Here is an 18,170-nt window from a genome sequence, read left to right as displayed (position 1 = left end):
CTCTAAATTGCCCGTAGGTGTGTGTGTGTGTGTGTTTGTAAGAATGGTGGGTTGTTTGTTCTACATGTCCTGTGTTTGACTGGTGACCAGTCCAGGGTGTACCCTGTCTCTTACCCAGTGACATCTGGAATCAGCTTTAGCCCCCTTCAATCCTGAAGCGGATCATGGACATCAGCATTTTAAATTAAATTAAACTAAAATGCAGCAGTCAAGACAGTCGGCTTGAAAAAAAAAAAGTGTGCCAGTGATTAAAATATATCTTCAAAACACTAAGTTTTGCTACATGATGTGTTTGAGGTTTGATGAAATGCCTTTTGGATGAATATTAATAAAAAAATTTTCATGATCTCTTTAAATTTATCTAGAATGGAAGAAAACAAAGGTGTTGCTACAAAACCTGAATAAATGCAGTCATATGGCGTTTTTTAAGCAAGATAAAAACAACAGCAACAGTTGCATGCTGAAACAAAACTCAAAATATGATTGGTATTTGTATCTGCTGATCACACTCACCAATGTCAATATCTGCAGCAATAAAACATGGTTGGGGCAACCCTAGTTTAGGCTTATTCAGAAGTTTTTTTGTATTTATTTTATAGTTATTCCCATACTGGTCACAGTTATCTGACTCAAACTGCTGTGACGATAGCAAACGGTGTGCAATGGTAGGTAATACTGAAAAAAGCTAGACACTGTGTGTAGTCAGTAGTTTCAAAGTAATATAAGTTAATCTTGTATTGCACTATAATAAAGGAGAGTGCACTGCATTGGCTGATCCCAAAGTCTAGCAGTCAGATTTAATATCTACTAAGAAAAAAGGAACGTCCAAAGACGTTCAGTTTATTTAATAATGTTTGCTGAGTCATAAACTTTTTTGAGTCATAATTGCCCAACGTTGGTTTACACAACATTACCCTTTGATTAGTACTGGGTTTAGCATATGGTGATACCACAGGGCTCTTCCAAAGTCATGCAGAGAAAGAGAGTATTTCTAGGACTGTTTTATAAAACATATGATTTTGTTTCTTCTCACGCTTGTGTAAATTAAGTTTTGCTTTAGAAGGATGAAGTGTTTTTTTTTCTCACTGCCTGTCTGATTTTCTCCAGTTCACATACTGCCAGCACCCAGGGAGAGGCGAGCCACGCCATGTGGGAACTCTTCCGACCTCGTGCAAAGTTGACCACATGGAGGTTTGCAGTTATCACATTATCCAGGGGGGTTTTTTTGGACTGCATGCATGAAATAAAGATAATTTTCTTCATCATTTACATAATTTCAAAAGAAATCAGATAAAGGATGACATTGCCAAAGAAGACAATTTGCATTTTTGGTCAGTTAGTAGGCTTTTTGTAGCACCCACATTGGCTTAAAAGCCACACAGACCAGATCAATGCCCTGCAGGGGTGTTGGCAGAAGACAGAGTTTTGATAAAGGTCTTTGCACACAACATTCCTCTTTTCTCTGCTTCCTCTCTCTCTCTCATTTTGTAGATTTAGTCTTTCTCTTTCTCACTCTTCGCTTCCCCGTCTGCCTGCCTCTCTCTCCCTCTCCCTCTCGCTGTGGTTCACTTGATTATGGTGTTGGTCTGTAGCTCGAGGGCTTGGCATCCAAATTAAACTCTTTTTGTCCTACCAGTGTTCAGCTAACGTGTCTCCAGAGATTAGCAAACCCACTTGTTAGCTCTTGCGTGGGTGCTGCCATGCAGTGAGTACGTATGGAGGAAGAGAGCAAAGAGTATTCACAGTATTCACATGACAGCCATTTTCTCCCAGGTGGAACACAAATGCTTTATAATATAATGCTTTTATTGAGGGTTGAAAATTTGACCCATTAGATACTGAAAGCTGAGTCACCAGAGTAGGATTTAGGCCGGTGGTTTTCAAACTTTTTTTCCCTGAGGCACACCTAACATCAAGCCATAATGTCAAGGCACACCATATTCATATCCACGTGAAAAGCCTCTTTAACAAGTGTTACAGTTGGTTGTTTTAATAATGTATGCTTGTACCAATTCCCACGGCACATCTCAAGTCTCAGCATACCATGTGGGAATCTCTGTTCAGGCTGGAATTTTAGCAATGGTAAATATTGTAAGGCAGTGTTTCTCACCTGGTGGGTTGTGACGCAAAGGTGGGTCACAGAGCTGTTTTTACAAGGTATGCCTGGAAAAAACTGTGGCAGAACGAGTGTGATGCACAGATGGTCTTAGAGGACATACATCTATACGTTCTATTGTTTTTTAATCTGATTTTCCATGGAAGAGGAAAAAATGTTTTCTCCCAAGCTCTCACTCACTCACTTAACCCCTCTTCTAGGGGAAACAAATCTAGTTTGTCATTTTAATGTGTTAATTTCTCAAAATATCAACAACAAAAAAAAAAGAAAAGAAAAGAAAAAATGCATCTCATTATGGAGAACAGAATGCAATGTATCCATTCATGTCAATTTAGGATTTCTATAATCTCCAGCTTGTCCTGTCTATTAGTTTGATTGTATTTTGTTCCATAAATGGTAAAAGCTTCAATGTACTCTGGGAAATTGATTTAAGTTGTTGAAATTTTCAGGAATTCTGGTCTTGATTCCTCATTTAAGAGGTTATGTTGAGTCCTTGAGTTAGACCAGTTGAGAAACACTGCTGTAGGCGACTTATTTAGATGACACAAATCTACATTTATGTTACTGTTAGCTAACACATATAACTGATAGCTACTTTATTACATATCTTGTAACTCTATTGGCCTATATGGTAATATTGTGTAACTGTTAGGGTGCTATGTAGTTACTCCTAGCTTCTTATTTGTACTGCCCCCTGATGTGTTGTACCATGTTGAATGCTGTAATGTTATGTTACAATGAGCTGATGTTTAGGCTATTATTTCAGCAAAGGTAGATGCTGTAGGCAACTTATTTAAGCTACTGTAGACAGCTGTGACACTTTTTTAATGGTAAATGTGTGTTACTGCTTGCTACTTTATTCAAAATCTGTTGTATCCTGCTTTCTCTTTGTAACTCTCCCATAAAGCTTTGACTGGTGGAGAACCCGGGCAACAGTTGTATGCAGAGTCTCTCCCATCTCAGCTGCAGAGTAGTCATGGGTGTCTTGGTGGTCTCTCTCACTAGTCTCTTTCTCGCACAGCTACTTAGTTTGTGAAGACGGCCTGATCTAGGCAGATTTAACTGAACTCCAGGGGATGTTCAGAGTTTTGGATTTGTTTTTGTATCCATCCCCTGGCTGATACTTTCAATAACCCTTTCTCTGAGTTGTTTGAACTGTCCTTTTGTCTTCATGGTGTAATGGTAGCAGAGAAAACTGATTAACCAGTGGCTGGACCTTCCAGACACAGGTATCTTTTCAATCACTTGAGACACATTCACTGCGCTCAAGTGATCCCCTCTTCACTAATTGTGAGACTACTAACACCAACTGGCTGTACCTCTGTTGAATTAGGTCAGTCACTTGAAAGGGGGTGAATATTTATGTAATCACTTGTTTAAAATTACATTAAATATTTTTATTAATTGATATTACTTTGTTGAAATCTGTTTTCACTTTGACATTAAAGGCGTTTTTTCGGGGTAATTTTCATTTGTCAAAAAAAAAGCCAAATTATATTGACCATGATTGATTTATAAAACCAACAAAAGGGTAAAACATCTGAGGGGATGAATACTTTTCATAGACACTGTATTTCTCAATGACCCTCTAGATTTGTATCATCAGTAATCTTTTCAGATAATAGTAAATGAAAATGCACTTAAATAAGAAAAATTAAGTCCCCTTCTTTAGTAAGTCTTTGTTATGATCTACAGAGCTTCAACATTGAATATCATTGTACTGGCATAATAATTGGCTGACATGTGACTACGGTGAGCTGCTAAACAAAGTGTTGATTCTGTTTTTCTAGAGTTTGGTTTAAGCTCCATAAACGTTTACTTCATGGTCATTAACAAAGATGGATGTCACACCAGGACTAATGGCCAAGCAGTTAGTCGTCATGTATGCTTCTCTAAGCACATTCTTGTTGACCCCAAATAGTTGACCCGTAACACTGGAGACCAATCTCATGTTCTCGCACAGGAACTGTCTTCACTCAGCCATCCTTGCCTGATCTGCTTCTTTTTTTTTACACCAGTCACGCAGGGAAATGGATTCTTTGGCTGCTTTTCTCTGTGTGCACTGTGCTTTTTATTTTATCAGCCAGCAATCCCCCACTCCTCCAATAACAAACACAGGAAGCTGCTGTCGCCGGGTAGAACAGACAGAGCATGGGAGAAGAAAAGCATTGCTCCGCTGTATGGTCAACAGGCTCCGGCCTCAGCTCGGTGGGATGCGAAACATCTGTTGGGCGTGATGTGATGTCGGTTTAACAGTTTAGTCGTGTCACACGCAATGTGATGGACAGGGCCGAAGTGGCAAGCTTGTCAAATTTAAAAGTAACCCATGTGATAAGCTTTGCATGGAGGGAAGATTTAAGGATTTAAGATCAAAGCCTCTGCATCCATCTGTGCAAAACTACAAAGATGGCAAAACTGCAGATGCTGACGCAGTTTAGTTTGGGTGCAAAGCTCTGGCTTTGGAGGTGCAGTATAAATGGGAATGTGCAGTTTCTTAGACAGTAATGTCTTGTTTGTAAAATGACTGTACAATTATGGAGACTGCACCACATATGCAAGACAGAAAGAAGAAATGTAACGTGTGATTACATGCCCTAGCTGAGAGAGTGAAAACTATGTGTACGTGTGTATTCAGTATTCTGACCATGCATGCACTTTGCTTTCATAAACTTGTTATCTTTGTCATCTGTTCGCCTCCTAATAATCCAGCCTCATATTCTCTCTTATTAACTCTCCCTTGCTGCCTTTTCTCCTCCCTCCTCCTGTAACTCTAGCGTCTGCAGGAGACCTTCTGGTCTTCATTTAGAGCTGCAGGAACACGCCTCTCTGCTGGAAATTCAAACCCGGAGCCACACAGCAAGTGCACTTTCAGTAAATTTCGACTGAGTCGACTCCACATTTTATCATTTTGATTATATTCATCACTCAAAAAGATTCAATCTCATGTCTAGTTTTTAATGTTTCTAAGATTGTAAATATAGATGTCATGTCTGTAGAGCTGCGGACTGTATTGTGAATCAAAATATAGATATAATTGTGTTTGAACTGATTATGTGACAGTAAAGCAAGATAAAACAAAACAAATAAAAAAGGTTATTTCTCTGTGCTGTTGTGCTTTTTCCTCTGACTGTGCAGTGTTCTCACTAAGACCATTTTATGGGTCCCCAGTCCAGAAATGTTTAGGGCAAGGCATTCACTCACGTCACAGAGCTTAAAGCATCTCCAAAGGGGCTGAGATTGTAGATATATTGAGACAGAAGAATGGTGCATTATTAGCCTTTTCTGTTCTTAACTGTGCAGGAAAGAAGAGGGAGAAGAGGGCTTAAGGAGACAGACGAACAGCAGGAGACAGACCGTGAGATGGCAGAGATGGATACAGAAGAAAGGAGAAGAACAATGAGATTCTGTTTAGGTGTCATTGTGAGTTTTTTGACAGTCTTGAAGAAGGATAATGGACTTACGGTTTGGATACTGACCTGCTTTCATAGGTAAATTGAAGACTCAACCAGTGACAAAGGAAATTGTTATGGATTGAAAAGGAAATAAGTGACCAGTAAAAAGGTGAATGTTCAAATACAAAGTTCAGGTGACTCTGGACTTGTCCACTGAGCTGTCCGTGAGGGTTTTTTTTTTTTAAGTGAAATGAGATGTTAAGGAACATTGGTTTATTTATTTTATGTCACTGTGGCTGTGGAGAGATGCTGCAGGGGCTTAACCAAAGTTTGTTGAAAGGGCCAATAAAGCATACAGTTTATCATGTTTACAAAATCAGTACACCAGGAAAGAAGAGAGAGAAGAGGGCTTAAGGAGACAGACGAACAGCAGGAGACGGACCGTGAGATAGCGGAGATGGATACAGAAGAAAGGAGAAAAATATTAAGATTCTGGAAGTGGCTGTCAGTGGGGTTGGCAGGACACCAGAGCTCCTGTGGCTTTAGATCCTGAACGGGAAAATATTTAAATATGCCCCAGCTCTCTGCCTCTCTCCCTTACTGTTTTAAATCTCCTTTGAGCCATGTCTTATTGGACTCAACTGGACATGAACTACTGCTCCGATCATCTTTCACTGACCAGCTTAAGCTCTTTCTTAGAACAATCTCTGCATTGTATCCTAAAAGTCAGCTTTTACTTTGTCCCAGGCTGACATGTTCCCTGCATTTTTTCCCACATTTTCCTACTGCTAACCCAAATTATGGGTGCCCCACTCCTGTCACACACACAAATACCTGCATCCCAATCATTGTACACAATCCTTCTGAGACTGACGTCACCTTTTACATGGTTCAAGACCCCGAATGTTGGCCCCAGTCCACAAGCCCACAGTCAGAGGGACTCTTTATATATTTTGTTGCATGACGGGAGGTGGATGTTTATGTTGGAGCTCATCTGGTTTTAGAGAACCTGCGTGATGTTTATGTTTTCCTATGGGCCCCTTGGGTTCACACTGTGTCACCAGACTTTTTCAGTTTTCTACCAGGGACCCCCAGGCTTCACAGAGAAGATTTGACTGCTTCATGACCCTGTTGGTATTCCTGTCAAATCAGAGTTACCTCTCCTCATGCAGTCTCTGAAACACCTTTATACTTTATGTTTTTATAGTAAAGAAAAGCTGTTAAAGCTATAAAGCAATGTATTTGTCTTTTGAACACCCAAGCTCATTTTATACTTCATGCACAGCATTTGCATTTTTAGAAACACAAACATTACAGCAATGTTTCTTAAAAAACAGCATATGAAAGAAAAGGATCGTTGGAAGATGATAAATCCATATCACTGACTTACTGCACAAACTACATGATACTGAAAAGCCTCTGACAGAGATGAGTGGCTGTATGTCATGATAATGCACATGTGTACACTGTGGGTCTCTGTTTATGTAGGCCTGTCCCACAATGTGGTTTACTAGTCTTATGAGTGCTGCTGTTGCGGGAACAGTATGAGTCCTTTAGCATCGACGAGACAGGAGAAAGCTTTGGGGGGAATCCTCTCCACCTCCAGCAAATTGTTTTCTAAGTGGACCGAAGCCAGAGTGGAGCCAGAGTTAAGAGGATGGCACACCCCCCACTGCCTCACAAACCTGCATGGACACAAAAATACATGAACAGATGAAGGTATACCGTTCACGTCTGAGCACTTGCACCTTTACTTTAATTTAAACATCTCAATAACAAACAGAACAAACAGGAAAGTGTTTGGGTTTAAGACTGTGGGTGCATTTGACCACCACCCTGTTGGTGGGCTTCCAGGGCAGCCTAGGGTTGTGGCTGACACAGATGGAGCAAACTTTTGGCCTAAATCCTTAAGAGGAGATTCTGGTGTTGATTGTTTAGCAGAATCCATTTTGATGGAGACAGATCAGGTGGTTATCCATTTGGACCAGATTTAAGGATATTTTCATATATTTTGTGTTTAATTTAATATTCATATGAATGATCAATCTGAATAGTTACTAACTTTATTGACTAAAACTGGACTAAATCGTGTTTTAGCTTTCATCAACTAAAAATAGACTTAAACTATACAAATGAGTAAAATGTGACTAAAACTAATAAACATTTTAATCCAAAGAGGAAAACTAACTTTAAAGAAACTGTCAAAATGTACACTTCTATAGTTCAAACATGGGTCAAACATTTGATTTTAGGAATTATAAGTGTAGTGATGCCATGCCTTTAATCCATGACCCCCAGTAAGAAGTGGCAACATCTGATGTTGAAAAATAAAATTAACACAGCTGTGCAAAAACTGTAGTTCTGCAAGTGTCCCTAGAGGCCGACTGCAGAAGCACTGGAAGTCACATTCACACCCCATATTAAAATGCAGATTTTACATCACAAATATACATGTATACAGCCTGGTTACAAATGTTTTGGTAAACATTAGGGCCGTCAAAAGATGAAATTTTTTGATTGCGATTAATTTCCGGATTTCTGTACTTAATCATGATTAATCTTGCCTTTTTTTTTCCGCATTCAAAAATTCCACTATTTGACATTTAAAACTGTTCAGGCATCATTGTGAGTTTTTTTTTGACAGTCTTGAATAAGGATAATGGCCTTACAGTTTGAATACTGACCTGCTTTCATAGGTAAATTGAAGACTCAACCAGTGACAAAGGAACTTGTTATGGATTGAAAAGGAAATAAGTGACCAGTAAAAAGGCGAATGCTTGAAAACAATGTTCAGGTGACTCTTTTGTCCACTGAGCTGTCTGTGAGTTTTTTTTTTTTAAGTGAAATGAGACATTAAGGAACATTGGTTTACTTATTTCATTGTCACTGTGGCTGCGGGGAGATGCTGCAGGGACTTAACTAAAGTTTGTTGAAAGGGCCAATAAAGCATACAGTTTATCATGTTTACAGAATCAGAACACCACTTGTAGATAGTATTTAATCACGATTAATGCAATTAATCCTGACAGCCCTGGCAAGAATAGTTCATGTTTCCATGGGCCCACTCTGTATGTTTTTTATTGTAAATAACACGCATGATTGGAGATAAAGGAGATATTTGGTAATGCACAAGTAAGGGCATGACCACTATGACTACAAGATGGGATACTGTAGTTGTTTCTCAAGATGCTTAATGCTTAATTTCCACCTCTTTTTTTTTTGTTTATAGGTTGATTTGAATTAGTTTGAGACAGTGTTGCCCCCTTCAGTGACCAAATGGCTGAATACCTGCAAAACAAATGGTTCATGGATACCATGACATACTACGAAGATACTAGCCACATAGTAACAATAATCCCAATTTCATAATATTTCTTTTGTGCCAAATGTCATGAAAAGAAAAAAGATGCTCATAATAAAGCAAAACTGATTAAGACAGTCTGGCTGCAGACCGGAGATCTTTGATGCCCCTTCTTGCAGACTGTTCATGTGAAACATCGTCCCTGTTGGAACGGAAATGCCGTAATTTGCTGGTTCAACTTTTTTCTGGCTTTAGATTTTTTATTTTTTTTATTCAACTTTGTTCATAAACAAAGTCTGGCAGTTACGTTATGAAACAATCACATTGCAAACATCACAGACCAGGCAACATTTCATATATAAACAGAGTCATGCATTGTCTTATGCCAAGTTGCCATTCTTAATGCTATGGGAAAGGATATTGGTTTGGTTAGCCAGTATTCATAGAGCATTATCAAATGTGATTCTACCTTATCTGGTTGTTGTCCAGCCTCAGTGCCTGCAAGTTCTTAAACTGGCGTACGCTACGAGGAACCTCCCTCAAATGGTTGTTGTCCAGTAGGAGCTCACTTAGTGACCGGTAAGTCCCAACAAAAGCAACTCTTTCCACCCCGTCATCGCTCAAGTCATTGTGGGAAAGACAAAGTGACAGCAGGCCAGGCTTCAGGTGCCTGAAGGCGAAGGCAGGGATGTGAGTGATGTTGTTGTGCTGGAGGTCCAGTTTACGGAGAGGGCGAGGCAGATTCATTGGGACAGAGCTGAACTGGTTGTAAGACATGTCCAAGGCTTCTAGGGACCTGGGAGAAAAAAGGAGGAGGATCATGAATCTCTGTCAGGCATCTGAGGAAAACAAATAACAATACAAATGGTATTGTTGAGTCAGTGGTGGGAAAGCCATCTATAGAGCCAAGAAGCCAGTGTAAGGGTGGCAGTTGTCTATTTTGGTCCTGAATGAAAATAAGTTACAAAACTTTCTCTAGGAACTGGGAGGATAAATCTCTTTATTTGCTGATTCATTTTTGTTCCTTTTGAACCAGAACTTTTTTTATCCTGTCAGACATCTACTGGACTGGCACATAATTTAGGATCAAACTGGGTTCCAGGACAGTGTAGCATATGATTATCCTTGATTGATTCTCTGCAGCTATGAAGATGAGTGCTTGGGTTTGGACTTAAATGTCACTATATCTTATGGATGGACTGCCATGTCATCTAGTATAGAGATTAGATTCTCTGCCTGAGCTGAAGACTGATCTATTTTTTTCTGTTATAACTTCAGAACAATCACTGAAAGTGTGAATTTGCCTAGTGAAGTATTGTCCAGAAGAGCTACTCACTTGTCTGGAATTCATAAGTCTTTTCAATAAAGACCGCATCTGTCATAATGGAGGCAGGCTTATTAAAAAGTTCAGGTTTACATCAGGACAAGGCCCATCAAGGTAGTGGGACAGGACTGGAGGGATTAGGTGTGAAGGGGCTCAGATAGGGTTGGGTTTGATGACCACTTTGATCATAACCTGAGTAAACTTTGGAACTTTAAGGTACATGATGGACTGTGCAAGACTCTGAAGACTCAAACAGCTCCCTAACTTATTTCTATTGTCACTACAGGTTTGCTGTTTTGGCTTTTGAATGAAATGACTCACTATTTAACTCTTGGAGGGATTTTCATGGCACGTGGCACTCACACTCATGGGTCCTTCAAGACTATTTTAACATTTTTGCTGGCCCCCCGACTTTGAAACTATTGGTGTTTGTCCCCTTATTTATGGTAAAACACAAGAAAAAAGACCTTCCTTTGCAGTTAAAACATAAACAGCAACCACAGTAAATTTTAGACCAGCTCAATATGAGCATGCTAATTTTCTTGATGTTTTACGGGGCTCTACTTTAAATATAATGATGGATGCTTATTTCCACTCTCTGATTCCAGGGCTTTTCCCTACAGACCTCATGCTTTATTGTTCCTGGGCTCCTGCAAAGCACTGAGTACAGAGTGGGGGGCTAGACTGCAGGGGATTCATGGGCAGCAGTAGGAGGGGCGGTAGTGGGGCCTGGAGGGTACCATGTTAGAGAGCGTGGCAGACTAAGGGGAAATTTGTGCCTGATTGGACAATAAAGAAGATGAAAATGTTTGTTTAGTAGGAAAGAATGGGCAGCCATAGAAGGAGGACCTTCTTTTTAGGGGTTCACATGCAATAATGTAGTACAGGGGTTCACTGTTTTTATTGCAAAACTGCTAACAGCAGGAGAAGAACCTAATTTCCAGTCCTTTTCCCATTCATAGAATCCTCTTAAAAGCAACCGATGACCATACAAGGAAGGGAAACAGGAACCAATGAGGAGAAAGACTGGTGCCTCCTGGACCGATGTTGATTACCTCAACATTTCTGCTTCTCGTAAAGGTGACTTACAGTAAAAGCTCTGCGTTAAGTTGAACTTTACAGCTGAAAGGGCACATTAAATACTACTTTTACGGGGAAAAGGGTCAGTGATGTGGGTTACCACTATGACGTATTAAAGACAAGCAAGTAAAATTGCTGAATCAGTCAAATCAGTGCATTTCTTGTCAATATTTTCCTTAGTTTGGCTGTTAAAGGACACCATAGACCTCTAGATTTGAGATTGGATCATATGTTTAACAGAAGTGTCATAAAACATCACATTTTTCAACCATCAAGGCTGTACTGAAATCAAATTTAACAGATTACTGTGGGATATGGTTTCTGCTTGAAATTTAAACCCACTAATATAAATCTATCACATCCTCTGTTCCAGTTCAGACCAGTTGTGTGCTGCTAATTTGTATTCTAAATCTTTGCCAGGAAGCTCAGCAGCAGCCCGCCACTGCTCAGAGCTCCACATGGTATTAATGAGCGAGGGACACACAGTCCTCTCTCTTTTCAAAGTCTTCCTCCCTCTACATACACTCCCACCCACTGGCACCTACACGGAGACGCATGCCAACATGTAAACAAGCCTTAATTCTGCAACATAATGTGGAGAAAACACAAAAGCATGCAAAACTGAGAATATGCATGAACAAATGTGAGTATATTATTTCAAATTATAATATCAGTATATTCAACAGCACAGGCATGCTTATGCAATCTATTTTAAATATCAAATGAATCACCCAATTTTGTGAGAATTTATAGAGTGGCACAAAACACTTACATAACCTTTTTTGTGCAGAAATGTGTGTGTATCTAACAAACATGGCCAGGAGTAATCAATCTGATGGTCTATTTATCCTCTGGGTGTTTGGATCTAATGAAAACCAGCACACAGTGGGAGTTTCTCTCTCTTCTTAACACATTCACACACAGAGGCACAAGCACACAAGTACAAAACTTGAATATATACGCCCAATCTGTGCACGGCCAACCCTGCCAGCACTTTAAAAAGCAGGCTTTTTGGCTACCTAACCAGGATACGTTCTGCAGCCAGGCAGAGCAGCTGTGACCAGCAGGCTGGAAAGACTTAAAAATGGACTTAGAGAAATTGAATGATGGATGGATGATGGCAGCACATGGATTAAACTACAAATGTCAGTAACTTGCAGGCTTCTGTGTGCAGCTGATATCTGGGAGCACTTTGTCCCATTTGTCACAAGCTGAAAATGTTGAGGCACATTTGGATTCATTTAGAAAAAGTACATGTTTATAATTATTCACAGCAGAGGAACATGTGTGTCTACTCTGGGTGTATGTTTTTTATTAATAACTGCATCAGGGCAGAGGCAGAAGTGTTAAATATCCAGGGATAGGCCAAGACTTGGGAGGGTCCTGGGACATACTCTCTCAGAAAAAAAAATGCTGATTGGGCGATTCTAAGCACTTTTCCAAGGTGTTTAAAATACAATTTAAATTACTAATTTATTGTGAGGGAAAAATGATTCAGTTCAACCCTGTAGCACCAACATCAATTTAATGTGTACTTGTTTCTAAAGTCTCTTCATTGATACCATCAGATATGTTAATATGCAGTAGTTTTCACTTCTGCCTCTAAAAAAGATTAGGAGCTGTATAGTGTTTTTTTAATTGCATGAAATTAGAAGGGCAGGAAATTGTTGTAAAAGTTTGGACCTGTTACCATTGTGCTAGTGAGCAATCTGGCTGCCACTCTGATCACTACTCGACAGTCACAGAGTTACTCTGATCACTACTCAACAGTCACAGAGTTACTCTGATCACTACTCAACAGTCACAGAGTTACTCTGATCAATACTCAACAGTCACAGAGTTACTCAACAGTCACAGAGTTAGTCTGATCACTACTCGATAGTCACAGAGTTACTCTGATCACTACTCAACAGTCACAGAGTTATTCTGATCAATACTCAACAGTCACAGAGTTACTCAACAGTCACAGAGTTACTCTGATCACTACTCGATAGTCACAGAGTTACTCTGATCACTACTCAACAGTCACAGAGTTACTCTGATCACTACTCAACAGTCACAGAGTTACTCTGATCAATACTCAACAGTCACAGAGTTACTCTGATCACTACTCGATAGTCACAGAGTTACTCAACAGTCACAGAGTTACTCTGATCACTAATCAACAGTCACAGAGTTACTCTGATCACTACTCAACAGTCACAGAGTTATTCTGATCAATACTCAACAGTCACAGAGTTACTCAACAGTCACAGAGTTACTCTGATCACTACTCGATAGTCACAGAGTTACTCTGATCACTACTCAACAGTCACAGAGTTACTCTGATCAATACTCAACAGTCACAGAGTTACTCTGATCACTACTCGATAGTCACAGAGTTACTCAACAGTCACAGAGTTACTCTGATCACTAATCAACAGTCACAGAGTTATTCTGACCACTACTCAACAGTCACAGAGTTACTCAACAGTCACAGAGTTACTCTGATCACTACTCGACAGTCACAGAGTTATTCTGACCACTACTCAACAGTCACAAAGTTACTCAACAGTCACAGAGTTACTCTGATCACTACTCAAAAGTCACAGTCACTCTGATCACTACTCATAAGCCAAAGAGTTATTCTAATCAGTACTCAACAGTCACATAGTTACTCGACAGTCACAGAGTTACTCTGATCCCGACTCAACAGTCACAGAGTTATTCTGATCAATACCCAACAGGCACAGAGTTACTCAACAGTCACAGAGTTACTCTGATCACTACTCAACAGTCACAGAGTTACTCTTATGATCACTCAACAGTTGCAAAGTGCCATAGAAAACAGAAATGTCATTTTTCTTAGTTTTGATATCCTGCACTGTCTCAGGCTGCTTTACTGTATCTCAGATACTGTAAGAATGTTCACTGCTGTAAAAGTCTCACTTCATATACACATTTGCACTAATTAATTTATCAATACAAGCCGGTTGGTGCTCGAAAAGGACCAGAGATGATTAAAATCCTTCTATTGGCTCCCCCTCACTGGCAATCCAAAGTAGAAACTGGAGAACACAATACCTTTTTTGCAGTGTAAGAAGCTGTAAATAACTAATATTTAGGCACTCTGCATCTTCAATAGAGTTAAAAACTTGCCTCCTTTGCACCTTATTAAACTGAAAAAAATAGACTTGTTAGTTCCACTGTCTTCTTTTTTTGTTTTGATTCATATAAAGTCACCATAACAAGAGAGACATCCATTTATACATTCCTCTTTGAAATGCATTGAGTTCTGATGCTAAAATTTGATAAGGGTTATGATACGCTGCCTTTGCAAAAATAAGCCTTCAAACACACAGCTCACCTGCCATTACTATGGAATATCTTGTGAAACATTTCAAAAGGTGAGTGACTTTATTTGATGTTTTTCTGCGGTGTTCTGTTGATCCATTCTGTCAACAACACAGAAACAAAACATTGAACGCACAGAAAGAGGCAGGGCAGGGGACTGTCCCTACCACCCAACTACAGTGTAATTTTTGGCAACACTGAAGAGTCCACTGAATATTTTTTCCTAATTCAATATCCATGCAATGATCAGCAGGCTCATTTGTTTACAGTCACCTGTTTCTTTCTTAATTGAATGGTTGTAACACTTGGAAGAAATGCACACGTTACCAACATAGAACATTAAGTAAAACCTCTGGCTCCACCTATGACTTACGTTCATGGCTAGTGTTTACTTCAAAAACTTTCAGCTCCAGAAAATAATGAATTTTGTAACAGAAGAGAGGAGATGTGAACATCAGCTAAAGGGTCACTTAAATTAACCTCACATCTGTAATGCTTTAGCACAGCTGTTGTGTTTTGTGCCCGTGTTTGCTTATTTTCCCATTTATGCAAGCACATTATGAAACCACTCTGTGTTATCTAATACAATGAAATAAAATAAGACAAAAGTTCTTTGTCATTTATTACTTAATTCTTCGAGGCAAGCTCCTCTGGAAAACATTATGTATCATGTTAGGCTGCAGAACACGCAGAGGTGCTAAACATTAACCCAAGTCCAGATAATCATTGTGTTCTCAATAAAAATGTTTGATGGCCTGAAATGAAGTTAAAATTGAAAACGTATTCCCCTGAAACTTGGTTGTTTTGGACCTTTTGCAATGATTGACACTGATGTGTCTTTAATCCTGGAAGTAATTTCAAAGTTGTCTGGCTCTGTCAGTGAACATTTGGAGCTTGGAGTCAGCTCTGAGGACTGGCAGCTGTGATGTGATCACGTTTAAGTTTGGACTGACAGCAGGAAGAGTGGATATGGAGGCATTAAGGGATGTTATCAGAGTTGACAGGTTCACGAAGAGAAAGTGTTGGTGTGTTTCTTGCCATGTGCATGTGTGTGCTTAAAGATGAAAACACTGTATTTCTGTCCCTGATGACATTTTCAAGTGCATAGACATCTGAAAAATGTGCTTGAAGAATGTCAATATTTTACAATGAAATACAAGTAATTAAGTAATTCAAAACTGACCATATCAGGATGACATTATTATATGTTTAATATTCTCAATTTGTAGCTGATGCTTTTCCCTTATATAGAAGCTATTTTAAGGTGTCACTCTGTTGGGTCTGATTTAACTACAGTAGCTCTCAAATCTCCTACCAATGCATAATTTATGTTTGTTATGTGTAATATTTGAATCCATATCAGGTAGTTTTATAAAAACAAATAAAAAATAAATAAATAAATAAATAAATATTAAGCGCTGTTGCCTCGCAGCAAGAAGGTTCCTGGTTCACTTCTCAGTTAGGGACTTCCTGTGCATTTCCAAGTTCTCCTTGTGCATGCACGGGTTCTCTATTGGGTACTCTCTATGGGTACTTCCTCCCATCACCAAAGATATGCCCGATAGGTTAACTGGCGATTTTAAATTGGCCATAGGTGTGAGTGTCAGCATGCCTGGTTGTCTGTCTCTATATGTCAGCCTTGGGATTGACTGTTGACCAGTCCGGGGTGTACCCAACCTCTCACCCAATGACAGCTGGGATAGACAATCCCAAACGAGGTAAGCAGTAAGGGAAATTGATGATGATGATAACAATAATAATAATAATAATAATGATAATAATAATAACTAGAAAAGCACTCGGAGAGCGCACACCTGCACCATTAGCCCTATCTCCCAATAGTAAAGAATCCTTTAAAAAATTTCTGGATCCAGACGGTGATCCAGATCAGTCCCAAAATCTTCCTTATGAAAGTTCTTCCTTATGCCATTTCTGACATTTCCTGAAAATGTTATCAAAATCCGTCCATAACTTTTTGAGTTATGTTGCTTACAAACAAACTAAGCAACAAACAAACTAACTGATCACAAACCCTACCGATCACATAATCTCCTTGGCGGAGATAATAATAATATAATTCCGCACATCCTGCAGTATCAATAATGTTGTCAACTCTATGCAACCTGCATAAACCAACTGGCTAGCCGAACAAATGTGGTAAATGCACACAACATTGTAACCCACCTATGAAGACATTTCCAAAGGTCTGCACGCTTTTCATTTACAAGCGAGGAAATGTTTCGATCTACAAGATCTACTTTCCTTGTAGATCCAAATGTTGCCTTGTCCATCTTTTTCCTTGTTTAAAATAAAGTTACTCATTGAAAGCTGAACAATGTGAGGCTTTTTTTTTCTTTTTCTGTAGGTAATTTGTGTTGTCCTGCACCTGTATGCATTTAGCCTGGATGTGGGCAGTTGCCTCTTTTACTATAAGGTCAACCATGGGTTAGTCCCTACCCAGGAAACCTAGCTGGCATTGAAAGAGTGAAACCTACACCTAAAGGGGGCAATTTAACCATCTTTAAAGAAAGCACACTGTTTAGATTTATGAGTTGAGAACAACCAAACCATATGGACTCAATGATTCACAGGGTTTGAGTTGCTTATTTTGTGAGACTTAAGTTACAAATGCTTCTCTCTACAGGTAATGGGGGCCCACAGGAGCCCTCAAACCCTGTGGAAGACTGATATCTACATCTACTGCATTTTTTTTGTGTTGTTATTTTGAAAAATATGTGTACTGTTCAAATCACATCATGTTTTTGATACATATCACAATTATGGTTAATGTTACAACACTGAATTATCTAGATTGTATTGATCAGCCACAGGACCACAGGTATTAACCACATCTGATGGGGGGGGGGCTGGAACCTATCCCAGCTATGATTGGGCGAGAGGCAGGTACACCCTGGACTGGTCACCAGTCAATCACAGGGCTGGCATATAGAGACAGACAACCAGGCACACTCACATTCACACCTACAGCCAACTTTAGAGTCAGCAATTAACCTAATGAACATGTTTTTGGTGGTGGGAGGGACCCACTTATGCACTGGGAGAACATGCAAACTCTGCACGGAAAGGTCCTGACCGGGAAGCAAACCAGGAACCTTCTTACTGTGTAAAAGTTATTCGAAAAAGTTATTCCTTTCCAAGGAAAGAGGAACCTTTGGCATAAATTTGATTATGTGTTTATGTGAATGTAAGCCTGAGACAAAACTTAAGCCAGAGGATGTTCTGCACCTGTGAAATCTGTTTAACATTAGATACTTAATGACACCACAAATACAGCCCAGCCCAATATGTCATGGTCTGTGCACTGCAGTCAGGTTATTGCTTTCCAATTAGTTGTAGGACCAATGATAACATCTTTTGTTGGGTAGTAGTGTAAGCGGTTTGCAACAGCAACAAAGCTAGTTAAGCATCTGAATACTGTTTTGGAAAGCTCCCATCTACATGTAAAAAAATCTATCAATCAGTGAACCAACCAAACAACCAATCAACTAACAATCCAATGACACAATCAACCAACCGATTAAGAGAGCAAAGACCCAACCACCCAAGCAATAAACCAAACAACCAAACCAACCAATCATCCAACAATCTAATGACACAATCAAC

At 39.5% G+C, this 18,170-nt stretch overlaps 1 protein-coding gene across 1 annotated transcript in view; it reads right to left on the bottom strand.

Annotated features, from left to right (window-relative positions):
- Positions 1–6,871: 6,871 nt before the first annotated feature.
- si:dkey-32e6.6 (extracellular matrix protein 2) overlaps positions 6,872–18,170 on the bottom strand; it is a 20,704-nt gene continuing 9,405 nt past the window's right edge. Inside the window, exons 9-10 of the mRNA XM_041798742.1 lie at positions 9,279–9,605; positions 6,872–7,193 (exon numbers count right to left, since the gene is read on the bottom strand). Of these exons, the coding sequence (XP_041654676.1) occupies positions 7,025–7,193; positions 9,279–9,605 (496 nt within the window). The 3' untranslated portion in view covers positions 6,872–7,024. The remainder of the gene's footprint in view (positions 7,194–9,278; positions 9,606–18,170) is intronic.

This window comes from Cheilinus undulatus, linkage group 11 (genome assembly GCF_018320785.1).
Source record: "Cheilinus undulatus linkage group 11, ASM1832078v1, whole genome shotgun sequence".
NCBI classification, from domain to species: domain Eukaryota; kingdom Metazoa; phylum Chordata; class Actinopteri; order Labriformes; family Labridae; genus Cheilinus; species Cheilinus undulatus.
The sequence above is the reverse complement of the archived record's forward strand: the minus strand, read 5'-3'. Positions and strand labels throughout refer to the sequence as shown.